General features: G+C 37.4%; 1 protein-coding gene across 1 annotated transcript in view; it reads right to left on the bottom strand.

Moving 5' to 3' along the window:
- The window catches only part of scn4aa (sodium channel, voltage-gated, type IV, alpha, a), a 54,061-nt gene that overhangs the window by 9,091 nt on the left and 23,698 nt on the right, over positions 1-21,272 (bottom strand). The window contains 10 exon segments of the mRNA XM_048170242.1: positions 93-219; positions 1,654-2,019; positions 12,862-13,218; positions 13,408-13,581; positions 15,077-15,315; positions 16,994-17,114; positions 18,683-18,841; positions 18,987-19,181; positions 19,261-19,402; positions 19,593-19,656. Of these exon segments, the coding sequence (XP_048026199.1) occupies positions 93-219; positions 1,654-2,019; positions 12,862-13,218; positions 13,408-13,581; positions 15,077-15,315; positions 16,994-17,114; positions 18,683-18,841; positions 18,987-19,181; positions 19,261-19,402; positions 19,593-19,656 (1,944 nt within the window).

The raw sequence follows: 21,272 nt of genomic DNA, 5'->3' as shown, positions 1-21,272 counted from the left end.
AAAAAAATTACCATGAACAACCAGTGAACACTAATATTCATTATGGTACTGGTAAGAAATGGTGATAAAATTGAAGAAAAATGCATGCACACCCTCTGTGAAACAGGACTCTGGCTCAGCAGGCTCTGGTTCTTCTTCCTCTTCGGGCTCAGGCTCAGGTTCTGGAGGCCGGTAGTCCACTGTGCTACAAACTGAAGAGTCGTCATCATTAAGAGCGGCCTGTGCAGCAAAAGACGTAAAGAATATGAGATGTTTTGCTAGATGTATTGTATTGCTAGATTTCGAAACGTTTCGAAACAGTTATGACGTAACAAAGCCCCGTTTACTGAAATCACATGGCTTTGGCAGTTTGAAACATGCTCCAAACCCATGATTTGAAACAAAAGTCGTAAAGGTTTCAAAGCTTCATGAAGCAGCGTTTCGAAAGTACCCATCACTACCCTGTCTATCTTTAATGTTGTTTGTGTAACTGCTGTTGGTGAGTTTGCTATGTTTATGTTCAGGTTTATGTTTAGTTCATGTTTTTAAGTGAAGTAAGGTCATTGTTTCTTTTGTATTTTCTTCATGTTTGGATGTAAACAAAATGCACTTGGTTTCTTCAACTCGCCTTCAGTGGACAAGTACAAGAGCACAGCTACCATAACTTTAACGACAATGAACACAAAAAAACTAAGGACTTAAATACACAGAGGAAGATAACAGAACAGGGAACAGGTGCACAGCAAAATCCCCAGAGTTAAATCAACTCTGCTCAGAGAACACATGGTCCTTTCTACATATAGTTAAAATAATACTGAAGCAGAGTTAAAGTTAATGAGACAATATGCTGTTTGTGGAGTTGTTTAATCAGATCCTGAGAGATTTAATGTATTTTATCTTCAGTTGATTTCATCTAAGACTGTGGCTGGAAGTCATTTGTAGTTATTGTGTTTCTCTTCAGTGATTCTGCTTGTTAACAGCAGGTGTTCATCACTAATGCTCAATCATAACTTAATTAATCACTTAATTATCTCATTAACTTTAACTCTGCTTCAGTATTACTTTAACACTATATAGAGAGGGACCATATGTAATCTGAGCAGAGTTGATTTAACTCTGGGGATTTTGCTGTGTGAGAACTCCAGGGGCCATTTACACGGCACCGTTTTCAACTAAAAATGGAAAACTTTATGTGTTCATCCATTAACATGACAATGGCATTTTGGGGGCCTGAAAATGCAAACTTTTAAAACGGTTTTCAAAGTGCAAGTTTTTGAAAATTATACTGTTATTGTCTCTGTGTAAACTACAAAAATGCAAATTTGTGAAAACATATTGTCATGTTCATGTGTATCACGTGTTCAGTCTATAGGCACGTAGTTTTTCTTTGCAAAGTGACATTGCCAACTACTGGCCTAGCATGCATAATACAATGTTTTCGTCGTTTTCGTGGATCCGTGTGAACAGGGATCGTTTTGACAATGTTGTTGTCTGTTTCCATTTTTAGTACATCGTAGTCATGTAAATGTGCCCTACGCAGAACAAGACAATGAAAACTAAACAGAACGTAACTGTGACAGTATCTTTTCACTTACCACTGGAGTGGAACAATCCAAAGTGTATATTCTAGATAATGATGGAAAGAGACTGAAGTAGAGTTGATTGACCCCTTACCTTTCCACCCTCTTCATCACAAGATTCATCCGAGTCCTCTTCAACATCGGATTCAAAACGAGCAATAGGCACAGTCAGTGTTTCAGACAAACAGTTGGTCAAGCCATCTGCCATTTTCCCCTCATCCAGGTGGTTTAAGGCATATAGTTCTATGTCTCCTTCCCCTCCTCCCTCATTATTGTCGGGAGGTTTCTTTCCTAGAATCTGCTGCACCATACCGGCAACGAAGGCTTTGAGCCAATCTATGCCCCTGGTGATGCGACCAATGGCGATCTGAAGGTTGTTCATCTCACCATCGTCATCACCTCCAGACAGGTTATCCCCACTGAAGGAGCTGAGTAGCAGGGCCAGGAACAGATTCAGCACCTGAGAAGTAAAGGTAAGAATGAGCCTGGCAGGTTATATAAGACGTTCCTGTAGATAGTAGTAGAGCATGGTGCTAACAATGCCAAGGTCAAGGGGTTCACACACATGATAAAATGTATACAACACAAGTCACTTTGGATAAAAGTGTCAGCCAAATGCAAATGTACAGACATACAGGGCCCTATCATACACCAGGCACAATGTGTTTTTTGCTAGTTTCAGCCCGACGCAGTTATCATTTTCACATCCTGCGCCACGTTGTTTAAATAGCACCCAATTTGTGCACCCATGGGCATGCTGGTCTGAAAACGACATGTTCAGGCACATTGTTGGCGCGTTGCTATTTTGAGGCAACTGAAATAGACTGCGCCATTGACCAACGAAAACCTGGCCTAAAGTCAGGAGCAATATTTGTTTTGTCATTTAAAGAGCGCTTTAGTAATATGCACCTATATGCGGGTGCACAACGCGCGTACACTCTGCTTATTACACACACAGGGACACGCAGCAGCACACAAACATGCCAAATATTAAAAATAAAAGGATTACAATGCAAAAGATTATTATTGTGTGCATAAAGATAAAAATGCTTTGGTGGAATCCGGCTTTTCCCGTAGATTATCTGCTCGCACACTTTAACCTTGTGCACGAGCAGATCCGTTTCTTGCAAATTCCACCATGTAAATAGCGTATCTGCCTTGGTGCAAGTGCAACTGGCTTTAAAAGGGAATGGGAGATGAGACTCAGATTGGTTTATTGCATGTTATGCCCAAAACACACCCATTACTCATTAAGAGAATAGGGACAACCCTTTTAGACCATGCGCCGGGTGCGCTGACCATTTTTTCCTGTCCTTAAACTAGCAAAAGTGAAAAGTTTAAGTTAAAAACAGCTTTTTGCACATAGTTTTTGAGGTAGCTTTGGAGGTAGAGACTCCAAAGCTACCCTCATCGAGATGGACTTGCCATGCTACAAATTACCTATAACTTGACACAGTTAAACTAAAAAGTAATTTTTATATATTTTTTTTTATTTAAAAAAGGAGATCTAATGGCTGAATCTTGGCTAACATTATTCAAGTCTCAGTAATAAAAAATAGTTTCCAAGTTGTACATAGCCAGGTTTGTCAATTTTAGGTAGGCTCTGTTGAAATTAAGTTTCATTAAATATGTTGTCTGGAAGCCTGAGGCAGGGATGCTATCTTTAGGATCTAAGCACATTAGACATAGCACATAGTTACAGCAGCCATGGCTGGCCTCATTTACACAGGCTGAGAAATATAAATAAAATTAAAGCTGCAAGCAGCGATGAAAGGGCCCTCACACCTGTGCCACCGCCACCCGGTGGCTTTGGGAAAACAATGCACAGTGGTTAATATGCATTTAAAGGGTTAGTTCACCCAAAAATGAAAATTCTGTCATTTATTACTCACCCTCATGCCGTTCCAAACCCATAAGACCTTCTTTAATCTTCAGAACACAAATTAAGATATTTTAGTTGAAATCCGATGGCTCTGTGAGGCTTCCATAGGGAGCAATGACATTTCCTCTCTCAAGATCCATAAAGGTACTAAAAACACATCTAAATGAATTCATGCGAGTACAGTGGCTCAATATTAATATTATAAAGCAACGAGAATATTTTTGGTGTGCCAAAAAAAACAAAATAACGACTTATATAGTGATGGCATTGTGCATTGTGAATCAGCATGTCGAATCTGCTGTTCAGAGCGCCAAAGTCACGTGATTTCAGCAGTTTGCCCTGAGTTTGCTGGTTTGACACGTGATCCGAATCATGATTCGATACACTGATTCTTTATGCTCCGATGCTTCCTGAAGCAGTGTTTTGAAATCGGCCATCACTAAATAAGTTGTTATTTTGTTTTTTTGGCGCACCAAAAATATTCTCGTTGCTTTATAATATTAATATTGAACCACTGTACTCACATGAACTGATTTAAATATGTTTTTAGTACCTTTATGGATTTTGAAGAGTCATTGCTCCCTATGGAGGCCTCACAGACCCATCGGATTTCAACTAAAATATCTTATTTTGTGTTCCGAAGATTAACGAAGGTCTTACGGGTGTGGAACGGCGTGAGGGTAGTAATAAATGACATAATTTTCATTTTTGGGTGACTTAAACCTTTAAGTATATAAATATAGGAGGACTACATCAGTCATTTGTATTTTCCACATTTCCTGCTACCAGATCTTCACAATTTAACGTCTCAAAGGCCTTTAGATTAGACTGACCAAATATGACGTTGATCTGATTAAAGCTCTAGGAGGAGTTCATTAAAGTACAACATGTGGAAATGGCAAAAACTGCACAAATTTTGCAGAGAAAATTCAAAATATTTGACTTGCTGTTGGGTTTTCAGGATTTGCTCCCAGGGACTTTTTTATAGGTATTGGGCTGTTACATGTGTCTACTGAATTTCATACTTGCACCTGAAATGTAGCGTGAAGGGTGCTTAATTGAAATTTTGAAGATGGTGCTATCGAGCCATTTTGCCACACCTTATTCTGAAACTCATATCAGACGTAAATTTTCACCACTTTTGATGCATGTGCAAAGTGTCATGAGTTTTCAAGAATATTTAGGCCCTCAAAAATGTGATTCATTTTTGAGAAGAACAATTGACCGAGCAATAGGTTCCTCACACCATCGTTGCTCGGGCCCTAACAAGAGTGCATGAGACGGGAAGAAAAAGTCAGAATGTTCATCTATAATCAACAAATCTTGTGTTTTAGAGCCACTTTAAAAAAATACAGGATAGATTTCAAGAATTGCGTATTATTTTGAGGAAAAGCATCAAAACCAGGCATAATTTTATGAAGATAAAATGATCTTTTCAAGAAAAAAGTTGTAAGGCATATTTTTTAATGAGAATTAAGTCAATTAAGACATTCGTTTTTTGCTGATGTCACGGTATGGTATATTTTAAAATATTACCTTTTCTCCAGATTCAGTACTTAAAATATTTTTGACACTTATCAGGGTATGTGGGTCTATTTAAAGCTCCAAAACAAGAAAACATCATTACCAATTAATCCTCCTTAGTCAAGTTACTAAATACTATATTAATCATAATAGTGTCATGATTCTATATTAATACTCCTGTATATCAGAGAGCACACATTATTTGGCACTCAGTCACAACCTAGTGCAAAATGCCCAGACCATTTGACAACATATCAGCCTAATGTATGAAATACATCAAGCTTCCTGAAAAACACACCAGTAGAAGCAGGTGCTGTGATTTTCACATTGCACATCAGAGTTACATGCCAAACGAGGACACTGATATTTGGTTTCCCATGTTACACTCCTCTAGCATACCTTTTTCATCCAGCCCACTAAACTTAGAGTGCAGATTACTCATGTGGAGTAATCTGAAAACGGCTGCCCACTGCTCCGAGTGTGTGTTCACGGCATGTGTGTTCAATACTCACTGCACTTGTGTGCACATGGATGGGTGAAATGCACAGCACAAATTCCGAGTATGGAACACCATACTTGGACACACGTCACGTCACTTTCACTTTAAAGGGTTAGTTCACCCAAAAATGAAAATTCTGTCATTTATTACTTACCCTCATGCCGTTCCACACCCGTAAGACCTTCGTTAATCTTCGGAACACAAATGAAGATATTTTAGTTGAAATCCGATGGCTCCATGAGGGCTCCACAGGGAGCAATGACACTTGCTCTCTCAAGATCCATAAAGGTACTAAAAACATATTTAAATCGGTTCATGTGAGTACAGTGGTTCAATATTAATATTATAAAGCGACGAGAATATTTTTGGTGCGCCAAAAAAAACAAAATAACGACTTATTTAGTGATGGCCGATTTCAAAACACTGCTTCAGGAAGCATTGGAGCACAGATGAATCAGTGTGTCGAATCTGCTGTTCGGAGCGCCAAAGTCACATGATTTCAGCCGTTGGCAGTTTGACACGCGATCTGAATCATGATTCGACACACTGATTCATTTGTGCTCCGAATCTTCCTGAAGCAGTGTTTTGAAATCGGCCATCACTAAATAAGTTGTTATTTTGTTTTGTTTTTTGCCGCACCAAAAATATTCTTGTCGCTTTATAATATTAATATTGAACCACTGTACTCACATGAACTGATTTAAATATGTTTTTAGTACATTAATGGATCTTGAGAGAGGAAGTGTCATTGCTCCCTATGGAGGCCTCATGGAGATTTCAACTAAAATATCTTAATTTGTGTTCCAAAGATTAATGAAGGTCTTACGGGTGTAGAATGGCATGAGGGTAAGTAATAAATGACAGAATTTTCATTTTTGGGTGAACTAACCCTTTAACATAAAAATGTAAAAAAAAAAAAAAAAGTTCATGTTGGCATCTATGTAATTCGATTTGATTAAATTGATCAAAACTGACAGTAAAGACATTTCAAATGTTGATTTTTTGTTTCAAAGTGTGTCATGGTTTCCACAAAAAAAATATTATGCAGCACAATTGTTTTAAACTTTGATTTTGTTTCTTGAGCATATTAGAATGATTTCTGAAGGATCATGTGACACTGAAGACTGGAGTAATGATGCTGAAAATTCAGCTTTGCACAAGATTTAATTTAATTGATAACAATATTTCACAATATTAATGTTATTTTTTTTATCAAATAAATGCGACTTTTCAAAAACATCTTAAAAAATCTTACCAACCCCAAACTTTTGAATGGTTGTACTGTGAGCTGCTTTTTCTTATTTGCATTTTCTCTGCTTTCAATGACCCAATTTTGGGTCATGGCCCATCAGTCACTAGTATATAGTATAGGAGGGGAGCTGCCACATGGATCTTCAGCTTCTATCGCTGTGTATCTCAGCTGTCCGTGTTTGTTTCTTGTGTGCCAAGACACTCACTTGAGCTGGGTCTTAGCACACAGCCAAGAACAAAACTTTTGTTTGCTTGCTCCAGTCATATGATGTAAATAGACAGCAGCAATAAACATGTAGCTGTGGCTTAAATGCCTGTTTGTCCAGAAGACAAGTGCAGGAGAGGGTAACCACATGAAGAGTGGGTGTGCACGTGTGAAATTTATGTTAGCCATGGGCCATGTTGAGTAATGATGCTTTTGTTAGCTTGCTAAGACAGGCCATTTCCTTTTCTCACTATGTATAACCTGAGAGGAAGTGTATTCAGTCAGCGGCTCCAATATGATAATTATGTGCACAGCTGCTAGCAGATCATCTGCATCTCCTTGTTCTGTAACAACACATGAAGTTAGCAGGCTAGTTTTTACTTAAAAAGTCGAGTCAAATGCATTTGTATAGAGCTTTTCACAACATATATTGATACAAAGCAGCTTTACATCGACCTGCCTAATTCCACCTGAGCAGCGGTGTCTTTAGCCATTTTCAAGAAACTGCTGAAAGACACATCTCTTTTGTTAACACCTATTAACACTAACACAAAATCCTTGCTGCATGCACTGTGCTAAACTAAGTGAGAATTGTCTCAGCACTTATTCTATTGTTGCCCTTTTGCTGGATAATTGCTTTGATTGTTCAATGAATAAATGTAAATGTTTATAATATCTTCATACCTTATAGTCACATTTAGCAGAGTAAAGCTGGGCAATATAGTTTAAATTTTGTGACGATACAAGCAATCAAGCACATTTACTATATAGTATGCACTGCTTTACGAGAATGTGCTGTATGTATGCGGATATAGTTTAAAATATACCATACTGTGATGTCAGCAAGAATTTGTAATGTTGGGTTTGGGTTTTATTCATGTGTTCATGTCTTTTATTTTGTAATTCATGCTCACAGTCTAAAGCTATGTTCGAAATCATTACTCCACTAATATAGTCCACTTGAAGGAGTGAATGAAAACAAATGAATGAATTCGGACACTGAGTGCGCCGGAAGGGCTGCCGCTTTTGCATAGTTTGTGCTTGCTGTAATGCTGTTTAATAATTATTTGAAACCAGTAGTACTTAAAAGATTTATCTTTAACTCAGTCATGGAAACTAGCATGTATAAACCTTAATTATAATTGTTTAAAAAAATAATTATTAATAATATTATAATTATTAAAGTCAATTATTAATAATAATTGACACTCTCAAAATAATTAATAATAATATTATAATATTATTATTATTATAATTCATTAAAAAAGAATTCCTACCTGTATGATATTACACTGTACCCACATTGGTCCAGCAGTTTAGAAAATGGATGAATAGATGATTCAGCTGCGGGCGCCACCTTCTGGCAAGACACGAGAATTCATTCGGAATGACCCTCACAGTGCATTATGGGTTTCTGTAGCCGGTGAGCGTACATCAGTTGTAAACTCGTTATTGCGGTGCATTATGGGATCGAATGAGTGCATTCAATAACATCCACTATGGTTTCGGACATCACTACAAATGGCTGTTCCCTCAAATAGTGCCCTGTTTAAGGGTATGGGGTGATTTCGGACACAGCCTTAGGCCTAGTGGTTTCTTACTCAGTATTTTTGTATTGTTTACCAGTACAATATCTAAAATTCTTAAATCAAGATAAGTTTTTCTTGAGATGCAAAATGACCTAAGATTTTAAGTCTTGTTTTTGGAAAAATTTATCAAAATGCAGGGTTGGGGAGTAACGGAATACATGTAATGGCGTTACATAACCAGGATACAAAAATCCAGTAACTGTAATTCATTACAGTTACGTCAAAAAATGTAGTAATCAGATTACAGTTACATTTTGAAAAAAAGGGAAATACTATCAGGATTACAATGGTTTAATTTAAAACTAAATAAATCATTATTTTGCCATAATAACACCATATTAAGCGTTGCTTGATTATAGAGTAGTTCCTGGTTCTGTTGCCAGTGACGACTCACGTGATCCACCCGCTGGTGCATGTGCAAATATCACCCATCTACAATCTTCTCAGACGCAGATTGAATCACTGCTGCTAGTTGAAACGATGCTGCCCATGGGGAAAATGCTTTCAATTCATGGAAATTTCACTGCTATTTTGTTTTCAAAGAAGAAAATGCAAACAACATGATTGTACAGTGCAAACTCTGCCTTCCAGCTATGAAAACACTTTCTTTATCAAAGGACTAAAAAAATAATCTGTAATACCATAATGTAGCCACTAGATGTCTGTATAGCCCTTTCCATATACAGTGCCCTCCACAATTATTGGCACCCTTAGTAAATATGACCAAAGGTGGATGTGAAAATAAATCTGCATTGTTTATCCTTTTGAATCTTTCATTCAAAAAATTCACAAAATTCTAACCTTTCATTGAAGGAAAACAGTTGAAAGTGGTGGGAAACTCACATTATGAAATGTTTTTCTCCAATACATGTTGGCCACAATTATTGGCACCCCTAGAAATTCTTAGGAGTAAAATATCTCTGAAGTATATTCCCATTCATATTTACAATTTTTTTAGCACACCAGGGTGACTAGGAGCATGAAATTGTCCAGCCATGACTTCCTGTTCCACAGGAATATAAACATGAGGAAACACAAATGCCAAATTCCCATAATCATTCATCACAATGAGTAAAACCAAAGAATAAAGTTCTGATGTGCAGCAAAAGATTGTTGAGGCTTCACAAAATAGAAAGTGGCTGTAAGAAAATACCTAAAACATTGAAAATCCCATTTCCACTATCAGGGCAATAATTAAGAAGTTCCAATCAACTAAAGATGTTACAAATCTGCCTGGAAGAGGGCGTGTGTCTAAATCATCATAATGTGAAGTGAGGAGGAAAGTTTGAGTGGACAAAGACTCTCCAAGGATCACAGCTGGAGAATTGCAGAGATTAGTTGAGTCTTGAGTCTCAGAAAGCCTAAAAAAAATTATCAAACAGCACCTACATCCCCACAAGATGTTCAGGAGGGTTTCAAGAAAAATCCTCTGCTCTCATCCAGAAACAATCTCCAGCATATTCAGTTGTCAGACAAGACTGGAACTTCAAACGGGACCAGCTTCTATGGTCAGATGAAACTAAAAAAAGAGCTTTTTGGCAGCAAACCCACCAGATGGGTTTGGTGCACACATGGATAAAAAGTACCCCATGCCCACGGTTAAATATACTGCTGGATCTTTAATGTTGTGGGCCTATTTTTCTTTTGGAGGTCCTGGACATCTTGTTCAGATACCAACAGATAAAAAATCAAAACCTGACCACTTCTGCTAGAAATCCAATAATGGGCAGTGGTTGGATCTTCCATCAGGACAATGATCCAAAACAAACATCAAGTCCAACACAAAAATGGGTCACTGAGCACAAAATGAAGCTTCTGCCATGGCCATCCCAGTCCCCTGACCTGAACCCTAAAGAAAATTAGTGGTGTGAACTGAAGAGAAGAAGCACCATCATGGAGCTGGGAATCTGAAGGATCTGGAGAGATTCTGCATGAAGGAATGGTCTCTGATCTCTCCTCAGGTGTTCTCCAAACTAATCAGGCATTATAGGTGAAGACTCAGAACTGTTTTCTTGGCAAAAGGAGGTTGCAAAAAGTTTTGAATAAAAGGGTGCCAATAATTGTGGCCAACGTATTTTGGAGAAAAATGTTTATTTCATAATGTAAGTTTCCCCCCACTTTCAATTATTTTCCTTAAATGAAAGGTTATAATTTTGTGAATTTTTTGAATGAAAGATCAAAAGGATAAACAATGCAGATTTATTTTCACAGCTGCTTTTGCTCATAATTACTAAGGGTGCCAATAATTGTGGAGGGCACTGTATATATTCAAGGCTGTGTATTCCCAAGTTGTGGAAATGAGACATGATTGCTTAGTTTAAATCAAGCGCAGCGTTAGTTCAGTCAGGCCACGTAGGCATAGTGCCGCGACCAGCTGACGCGGTCAGCTGCCAAATCGCTCCAATCATTACTATTCTCCTATTAGACACGGGACATATATACGTGGCATCGCTGCTCGGTAAGTATGCTCAAACTGCTCGCAACCCTCCCTCCCTCCCCATTATAAGCATGAGCATATTACAGTGCACCTTCTGGTTGTCGTCTTCTTTTGTTCCAGATCACTACCTTTAAAGTCAATAAGGCTTCAAGTCCCGGCCGGCATGGACCTCACTGCTGAGAGACACTCATCCTCATAACCAAGCTACAGTATAGACGTCCTACTGCCATATCTACATGATACCACGTTCGCTCTTAAAGACATTACTAGTGTCTTAATTGTCTGTGTATTTCCAAGCTGATGGTTCCGGGGGGTTAATGTTAAAGCTCTTGTATGTCCAATTAATTTTGGAGCAAGAACCCCCGTAAGGAACCATACCGCCAAAGATAATTGTGTTCAATAAACTCAGTAACTTGCCAAAGTGGTCCTGTCTGAAATAGGTTTTAAAAGTAACCAAAATGCTAAACATTAAAATTAAAGCAGAACACGCATGAACAGAATGGTTGATCTGAGCTTGTTCAGTTTGATTATGATCTGATGTCACTTTTATAGGCCTATTTTTAAGCTCTAAATAACAACAACGTTAATAATATTGCAATAGATAATTTATCAGATTTTTAAAATATTTCTATTGTTGAGACCCATTCAAAAGTATGGAACATGTAACATTTAAAAACATGCAAAAATTGAAAAGAAATAATTAAAATTAAATTTTAAAATGCAAATTATTTACAGTAAAGTTGACCTCTTTCTTTCTTTATATAGTAATCCAAAAGTAATCAGATTACATTACTTTCTTTTTGTGGTACTTGGCTCATGTTACTGAATACTTTTTTATGAAGTAATTTGTAAAGGTTACTGAATAAATTTTTAAAGTAACCCTCCCAAGCCTGTCAAAATGAGGTGAGTTTATGATTTAAAAAAAAAGCACAAAACACAAAAGCATTTTCCTTTTCAAGTAAATGTATCTTGATTTAAAATTTTTCAGGTATTTGTGCTGGACAAGAAGACAAAAATACTAGGTACTTTTTTTTCGCAGTGTTGTGATACAATACACTAAAACACTAAATCTTTATAATAACCTTGCTAAAATAAGTTATATCTATTACAATGTTTAATCATTTATTTCTCATCGCAATATTCTTAATTGTTGGCAAAGGACATTTAAAGAATTTTTCCCATTGAAATTCAGAAAATGGTTATACACCCCTGTTGGAAAAAAAACAGCATATGCTGGTTAGGTATGTTTTGGAGCATGGCAGCTGGTTTGAGCTGGTTTATGCTGGTCCTTAGTTGGTCATGGGCTAGCTATAAGCTGGTCCTAAGCTGGAGCTAGTTGCTTAGGACCATCTTAGGACCAGCACTTAACCAGCTTAAACAGCTCATGACCAACTAAGGACCAGTTTATACCAGCTCAAACCAGCTGCCATGCTTCAAAACATACCTAACCAGCATATGCTGTTTTTTTCAACAGGGACTATAGAGTGCCCTACATATGAAAGTTTAAATGTTATGACTAATTATCACCTGGTTACACAGAGGAATCAGATGCTAACCGCCATGCCACCTGAATGTCAACAACAGCCGGCCTGCCATCAGCTGTGCTGAAAATCCTTTGGGTTTGGCTTGGTTGCTATGCTAAAGCTTCAGATCAGGACAGCTTCAGGGTAACAGTTATAAAGATTAACAGCTTAGCAGTGGCAGCAGATGTAATAATAATGTCCCCTCTGAGTGCAAAAAAAATAGTAACATATTAGAGCAATGCTGCACTGAAAGCTTTAGACTTTCTTGCACATGCAATGTGCTGTCATTTTGCAGAACACTTCTAATTGATTCACCAAATCAGCAAAGTTCAGTGTTTTTCTGTCAAAATGTTTGATTCTTATCATGTTTGTACAATCTCCGCTTCACTTACCACAAGGTTTCCAATGACCATGACCATCATGAAGACTATCAAACACATGCTCGCTCCCGCCACCTCCATGCAGTCCCACATGGTCTCGATCCACTCTCCACACAAGATTCGAAAGACGATGAGGAAAGAGTGGAAGAAGTCGTTCATGTGCCAGCGGGGGAGCTCGCAGTCCTGAGAGATCTTACAAACACACTCCTTGTAGCTCTTGCCAAAGAGCTGCATGCCCACCACGGCGAAGATGAAAACGATGATGGCCAGGACAAGCGTTAGGTTCCCCAGGGCACCTACTGAGTTGCCGATGATCTTGATCAGCATGCTAAGGGTGGGCCAAGATTTAGCAAGTTTGAAGACACGTAGCTACTTCCAGCACATCCGTCAGAGATGGGCACAAACATACACATAGAGACACAATTGTATACAAAGTTAAACTACGTACCATTTTTATGTGAGGTTGAAGTACTTTGTGAATTTTAACGTTACAGAGGATATCAATCACACAAACCATAAAATAATGAAGCAGATCGAGGGGTTGAGATTTAGACTTACCAAACGGAAGGACCTGAGAACGGACAATCCCTGAACGTTGGCCAGTCCCAACTCTACCAGACTGAGTGTGACAATGATACTGTCAAAAATGTTCCAGCCCACCTGGAAGTAGTAGTAGGGGTCCAAAGCAATAAGCTTGAACACCATTTCAGCTGTGAAGATTCCTGTAAATACCTTGAAGAATAAGGTTTAATGCTCTGTGAGATAAGAATGGAAACATAAATGGTCAATTTAAAGGTACACTATGTAACTAAAACTGCATGCGTCTTGTGGCAGAACATTGTATCCGGAGCTACTTCTCCTAAGTTACAGAGTGTACCTTTAAAGAGATGCTCCACCCAAAAATAAAAATTCTCTTATTATTTACCACATGCAACAAAACAATAGGTGTGTGAAAACACTTATATTTAATACTTTTTTTTAACTATAAACAATCGCTTCAGGCCACCCGTCAACACGGTGTGAAGGCAGAAGCACAGAGGACGTCACTTTGTGTGAGTTTCACAACATTTCACTTCAGAAGACATTAAAAATCTTCTTTTGTGTTCAGCTGAAGAAAAGAAAGCATATACAGATGGGATAGCATGAGGGCGAGTAAATGAGAGAATTTTCATTTTGGGGTGTAGTATTAATACTAAACCTTCAATACTGACCTAAATGAATGACCTGTTAATCATGTTTTGCTGTTATTAACAGTTACTTTGTCCTGATGTTAATGCCTACACTTAAATGACTTTAATAAAATAGGAAAGCCTTTGTGTAGAGCTGTGCAAAGATATATGATTTCTCAGGCGAGCCCAGAAGGTGAAAAAACAAACATTCAACCTATTACAGTTGCTGTTCACACAGTGCTTCTGACCTTACAGTATTTCGTTAAACTTCACTGATTTGAGGTCCCATGCTAGTTCAAGCTGGTTTAGTGCTGGTCTCTGTGTTTTTTTTATCTGCAAAAAATGTTGGTCAACCAGCATGGCCCCGGTTAAGCTAGTTAGAGGGTTAGTTCACCCAAAAAATGAAAATTATCCCATAATTTACACACCCTCAAGCAATCCTAGGTGTTTATGACTTTCTTCTTTCACTCAAACACAATCGGAGTTATATTAAAAAATATTCTGGCTCTTCCAATCTTTATGATGGGAGTGAATAGTAACCGGGATTTTGAAGCGCATCCATCCATCATAAAAGTATATGGATATTTTCCTTACAAAAACATAACAATTTGCTTCAGAAGGCCTTTATTAACCCCCTGAAGCCGTATGGATTACTTTTATGATGGATGGATATGCTTTTTTTGGACTTCAAAATCTCGGTTACTATTCACTCCCATTATAAAGCTTGTAAGAGCCAGAATATTTTTTAATATAACTCCAATTGTGCTTGTTTGAAAGAAGAAAGTCATATACACCTAGGATTGCTTGAGGGTTAGTAAATTATGGGATAATTTTCATTTTTGGGTGAACTAACGCTTTAAGATGACTGGTAGGGACATCAGCATATTCCATGCTAGGGACCAGCATCCAAAACACAACTATGCTTTAAGATAAATGCTGTATCTGATATAAAGTATGCATAGATTTCAGGTCAATTTCAGGTTAATCAGGTAAATCCTCAAGATTAATATTTTTACAGAGTTCGGACATTAATCTAGAAGTATTGATGTAACACTAACCAAGTTGCCCACTGAGAGAACATGTTCGAAATCCGGACTCATGGGGTAGTGCTCCATGGCCATGAAAAGTGTGTTGAGCACAATGCAGATGGTGATACCTAGATCAACAAATGGGTCCATCACTACAAAATGAACCCAATTCTTAAAGATGATCCAGGGAGCGCAGCAGTCCCATTTAAGGAAAATATCAGCAAACTTATACCAGGCTGGGGGACAAGCCCTCTGAGCCTCTTCCAACTCTGGTGAGACAAAGAGATAGAGAATGTACAGTGAGCGGTAATAGCATTAAGAGCAATGAATGAACACCAGCAGAGTGACAGCAACAAGCTCTGCCAGTCTAAAGTCAGTCCATGGCTCTGAAATAGCCCAAAGATTAGCACCACTCTGATGAAGTTAACAGGTTTTTTCTCTACACACAATGTGACCTTTGCTAGCTCCAGACAATAGACACTCTCAAACTGTTCTGTCAGACCACGATACACTAATCTAGAAAATTACACTTTAAATTAACCCTAAAACAGGCAAAGTGTACCACGAGCTACATAGTCTTGTTTGGGGCATAAGAAAGTTTTTTTCATCAAATCCTTTTATCATTTATCATAGTTTGGTCTGTCTTGAGTATGCTGGTCACATGATTTGTTTAAAGATTTCTGTGATCAGTTAGTCAGCCTGACCTAAATCCAACATGGGCGCCATTGGTGCAGGACATTCAGATTTTGTGAAAAGTAAATATATATTAATCTTACTTTTTTTTTATGTTGCTCATGCTATTTTGAAAAGTATGTATCTCCCAGGTTACATTGCCTGTTTAGGGTATAAAAAAAGCATTATCCACAGTATTGACAATGAATGGTGTTTCAAGGTAAACTGGGCTCCCTGTACTGTTCATTGCATTATTGCGAATTTCCGGGGTGATGAGTTGAGAGGTGGGTTGTGGGTGGTGGAAGGGCCAGTATAAATCTTGTTCCAGGACTGGGGCCCCTAGGGAAGACCCTTATTGGCCCTCCAGGCCTCTAAGCCTCTAAGCCCCCTCTCCACTCTCAATCTATGTATTTTGAGTTTAAAAAATGTGCAAATGTTAATATTCACATGTAAAACTGATGTTATTATATTTTGTTGACTACATCTTTGCATTTTAACTAGATACGTTCTTGCAAAGTTTCACACAGCTCATTTTATGGTAGAACAGGGTTGTCCAACCCTACTATTGGAGGCCCACTGTCCTACAGAGTTTAGCTCCAACCCTGATAAAACACACTTGAAACACAAACAGATCTTACCAAAGTCTTCAGGAAAAGATGTAGTCAACAAAATGTAATAATATCAGTTTTACATGTGAATATTAACATTTGCACATTTTTAACTCAAAATACATAGATTGAGAAGGGGGACTGTGGAGAGGGGGCCCAGAGGCCTGGAGGGTCTATAAGAGTCTTCCCTAGAGGCCCCGGTCCTGGAACAAGATTTCTACTGGCCCTCCCACCACCAACCCAGGGGCGCCGCTAAGGGGGGGAAAGTTGGGATGATTCTAAGGGCCCACGCACTTTTGGCAGGTTGGTGGGTGTTAATGTCAAGCCCTGCTTGCAAACCATATCTTCCCAAAACTAAAAAAATTTAAAATTCATTTGTTGGGACTGTGCAGTTCTTGGTAATATTAATAACTTCAATGTTTGATTTTAAGCACATTTTGTTTACTTTTGTATAACAAACAATTTTGCTACTGTGTTGGGACACCACTTGATGTTCAACATAAAGTCCTGACTCCTGACATACTGGGACATCTGGAGAAGCACAATAAATTGGAAAAACTCTTATGGCTTTTAGACATGTTCCTCAATGGCAAAGCTAGTTAATGAGGAATCCGAAGGAACATCCTTTTAATTTGCAGCTAATCAAGGAGTTTCTTCAAGCTAGTACCCTCCATCGTTGCAGTGAGCACACTGAAAGCACTAGCTGTTCTCTTGGAGAGTTTGGGCTGGTCCAGGTACTGTATGCTGTGTTTGGAGCTCATGGACTTGTGATCCTCTTCAGCTGATAACTGGAGGATAAATGAAACAGTACGGATGTCAAAACATGATAAAGGCTTTTTGAACTATCTAGACAGTGAAGCAATTCTAATTCACAATTTAAATGACTAAAAACAGACTTCTATTTACCATTCAGTTTTTACACTGAGCATGATGGGATGCATCAAAATGTCATTAAGATCATGTGAAACATACAGTGTGTTGAAACGTTTGACCGGTTGTGTATAAATAGTACACTAATCAAGTGTAAAAAGTTCATAAGAGTTAAAGGACATATGTCAAAAATTTTACTCAATTAAAAGTCTAAATACTGTACCTACCTAAAAATATTTTAGTTATGATGAAATAGTATCTAAATTGTACTTAAGTTTTAGAAAGCTGTAAAATTATATCCCCATTTTAGTATTTTTGATGCAAAAATTACTATTTTCATTTAAATGACTATTTTCTCATTCTTCTGACTACGTAAAGCTCTACAACACAGCATATGTTAAAGTAAACCAATATCCTGTAACCTGTTACCTAAATATTTTCATCTAAAATTTTGATTATACAGCAGATGATTATACAGTTGTTTGACATGTGAATACAGTGATTTTCAGGGTGTTTTCACACCTGTAGATCGTTTTCTTTGTTCCAAAACAGGGACTTGTTACAATATGACATTTTCTTTGCGGTTTGGTTTGCTTTTACAAGGAAACATTTCAAAGAGTATCATAAGTTTATGCAAATCACATGTGAGTAAAACTGTCCTCATATATATATATATATATATATATATATATATATATATATATATATATATATATATATATATATATATATATATATGTATGTATATATGTAAATGTATAATGTAGTTAGAGCAGGAATCAAGTCTTTGTCAGGACAGCATTCTTGCAATGCATGGACCACAAAAACTCTCTCTCTCTCTCTCTCTCTATATATATATATATTATATAACACATTTCCTGTTATGAATTATAATACCGTTTGGTTCATTGGTCAGTTGGGTCAGATTGCTTTCTCACCTAAACCGAACTGCTCCGGAGTCCGTTTTCAATCAGTCCAAGACCACCTCGTTCAGGTGATCTCGAAGCGATTGTTTGATGTGCATCCGAGTGCGATTGCCGCGATTTTCATATATGCCTTAAACCGAACTAAGGGAGAAAATGCACCAGGTTCCGAAACGAGCCAAGTGTGAAAACGGCCTTAGGCTAATAATGAAGAATAATCATGAACCGTGTTCACGCTTCAGTTCATCCATCGACAGCAATGGTTATTATAAAAACACATTACTATATACACCCAAAAATGAACATTCTGTCATCATTTACTCACCCTCATTTTTCAAAGTCACAAAATACTATTTTTATTTTTAAATAATTGAGAAACAGTTTAAGTCATGTGACATATGTACTTTGTACTTTTAAGTCTACAAGAAATTGTAATAGAGTAAAAAGTATTATTTTTACAGTGTAAATTTAACTGAGTAAAAGTACTTGGTTTTAACAGAACTCAAAGAGCACAGATTCCCCAAAATAATAAAAATACTCCTAATCTGAAAGTTTTGCATCACCTCTCTGTCCGAGGAGACTCTGTTGACGATAAGACGAGGCACCAATCGGCCATTACAGTCCTTTATGGCATCATCACCGTCAAGACTGTGCAGGGAACCTGTCCTGTTTGACCCTCGACTTCGAGTTGTCTGGCTGGCCAAAGATGCTTTACTACCTACCTGTTATTTGTGATAGAAATAAACCGCTATATAACAACATATCAGTGTAACGTGTATCAATATAAATCAATAAATAATGAGTGTTTTGGGTTTTTTAAATAATTTAACCATATTTTAATGTGAAATTATATGGTAGTCACCTGACCTCTTGGTTCCTGAGCTGCTCTAGCAATCTTTGAAACTCCGCTTCTTTCTCACGAGCCTCAGCCAAATTGGCATCATTCTGCTCATCGTATGCCATCGCAACCACAGCCAAGATCAGATTGATGAGGTAGAAAGAGCCCAGGAAGATGACCACCACAAAGAAGAGCATGTAGGTCTTCCCAGCAGCACGAAGGGTCTATACAAGATGGAAAAGATGGAATTTAATTTACTTATACTATTCCAACCGATGAACAGACATAAAAACTACTACAGACCAACTGGAAGAGATTCTCCCAATAGTCCTGAGTCATGACTCTGAAGAGGGTGAGAAAGGCCCAGCCAAAGGTGTCATAGCTGGTGTAGCCATAATTTGGGTTTCGCCCAGCCTTCATACATGTGTATCCTTCTGGGCACCTCCTATAAAAAAACAAACAAACCAGACAACAAATGTCATTAATCTTCATCTTTCATACATAAATCTGTATTGGCTTTTTGTGGCATTACAATTTGCTATCAGAAATCAATGAAAGCCCCTGATATTATAGACAGCCTATATTAAATTACAAGCATTTTAATTACCACTAAATAGGAATGCAAGCAAACTTACCCAGCATCAGAGCTGTTACCACATATTAAAGCATCTAAACTTCCTTCCAGAAAGTATTGGTTTTCTGAAAAGTATAACAAGAATACCAATTTTATAGTAGACAAGTGCTGCATTCAAGTCATGAGTTGAATTCACATGAACGCCACCACAAAGTCGTAAATACGAGTGGGAAGCTCAGGGGTTTCTTTAAAGGATTATTCACTTTCAAATAAAAATTTCCTGATAATTTACTCACCCCCATGTCATCCAAGATGTTCATGTCCTTCTTTCTTCAGTCGAAAAGAAATTAAGGTTTTTGGAACCACTTGGAAGGCGATCATTTTTTTTTATATAAAGCATATACATTTAAATTTTTTTCGAAAATGACATCGTTTCGCTAGGTAAGACCCTTATTCCTCATCTGGTATCGTTTAAAATGCCTTTGAAGCTGCACTGAAACTGTAATTTTGACCTTCAACCGTTTGGAGGCCACTGAAGTCCACTATAAGGAGAATAATCCTGGAATGTTTTCATCAAAAACCTTCATTTCTTTTCAACTGAAGAAAGTAGAAAATGGACATCTTGGATGACATGGGGGTGAGTAAATTATCAGGAAAATTTTATTTGAAAGTGAACTAATCCTTTAAGGTCCAATCTTGATGAGTTGGGGGCATGTTAGTGAGAAATGTGGCGAAATACCACAATATTTATAGGTATTTAGCAGTGATGTTGTCAGGCTTTATTTACAACAAAATAAGATAATGCCCTGCACAAAATATAATAGCATTGTAATATAACATGATATGTAATGATAGCTGCTTGTTCAGTTTATTTAAATAAAATAAGCTGAACCAACACAAATCTTTAGTTTTTTTACTTAATTGGCATTTGCACTCAATTGTATTATGTTAAATGAAATTAAATTTGCAAAATGTTAGGTTAACCTAAACCATTTGTGTTGGGACGACATGAATCATTTTTTTTGAGGTTACCATTATGCTGAAGTGTAGACCTTGCGGTTAGGCTATGGGTGGCTACATGAAATAAATCAATGTTGTTCTCAACAAGCTTTAACTGTGCTAAAGCCAGTGATGAGAAGTTCTTTACCTGATCATTACTTGCATGCTATAAATGTTACTTAGCACATGAAAAAGTGTTATTTTAGTTTAGTTTTTTATAGAAATATAAATAAATTAGTTTGAGGGCCAGCACATAATTTACACAGTCTACATATGGTCATCAGCTTTGTTCCTCTCAACGGTCATGAAACATGTATGTCTGTGTACAACAGCTATTCACAACCTAAGCACAAGCGCACATCTTCACCATGATGGTAGCTACAAACTCTTTTAAATGTTCAAAATAACTAAACATTAAACACTTAAACACTAACAGGTCTTTCCATTTCCTTAAAAGTGCAGAAAACTTGAGCAACACTGCACAAGGGCACCAGTCTGAATTGCAATAGCACTGGTTGGATCAACAAGAATGAATTATGTTCAGGAAACATTCACAGAATATGTCAAATGAAACTGGTGTGATCTCATTCAACTAGGATGAATTTTACTCATCAGTACAATTAACCTAGCTTAAGTTCAAATAAATCAGTTCAACTGTGTGGAAATAGGTGTCATAATTGAATTAAGTTAGACCAACAAGTTATTTTTTTGAGTGTACAGTGGTTTCATAAATGAATAAAAA

The sequence above is a fragment of the Megalobrama amblycephala genome, linkage group LG20 (genome assembly GCF_018812025.1).
Source record: "Megalobrama amblycephala isolate DHTTF-2021 linkage group LG20, ASM1881202v1, whole genome shotgun sequence".
In the NCBI taxonomy this organism is placed as follows: Eukaryota; Metazoa; Chordata; class Actinopteri; order Cypriniformes; family Xenocyprididae; genus Megalobrama; species Megalobrama amblycephala.
The sequence above is the reverse complement of the archived record's forward strand: the minus strand, read 5'-3'. Positions and strand labels throughout refer to the sequence as shown.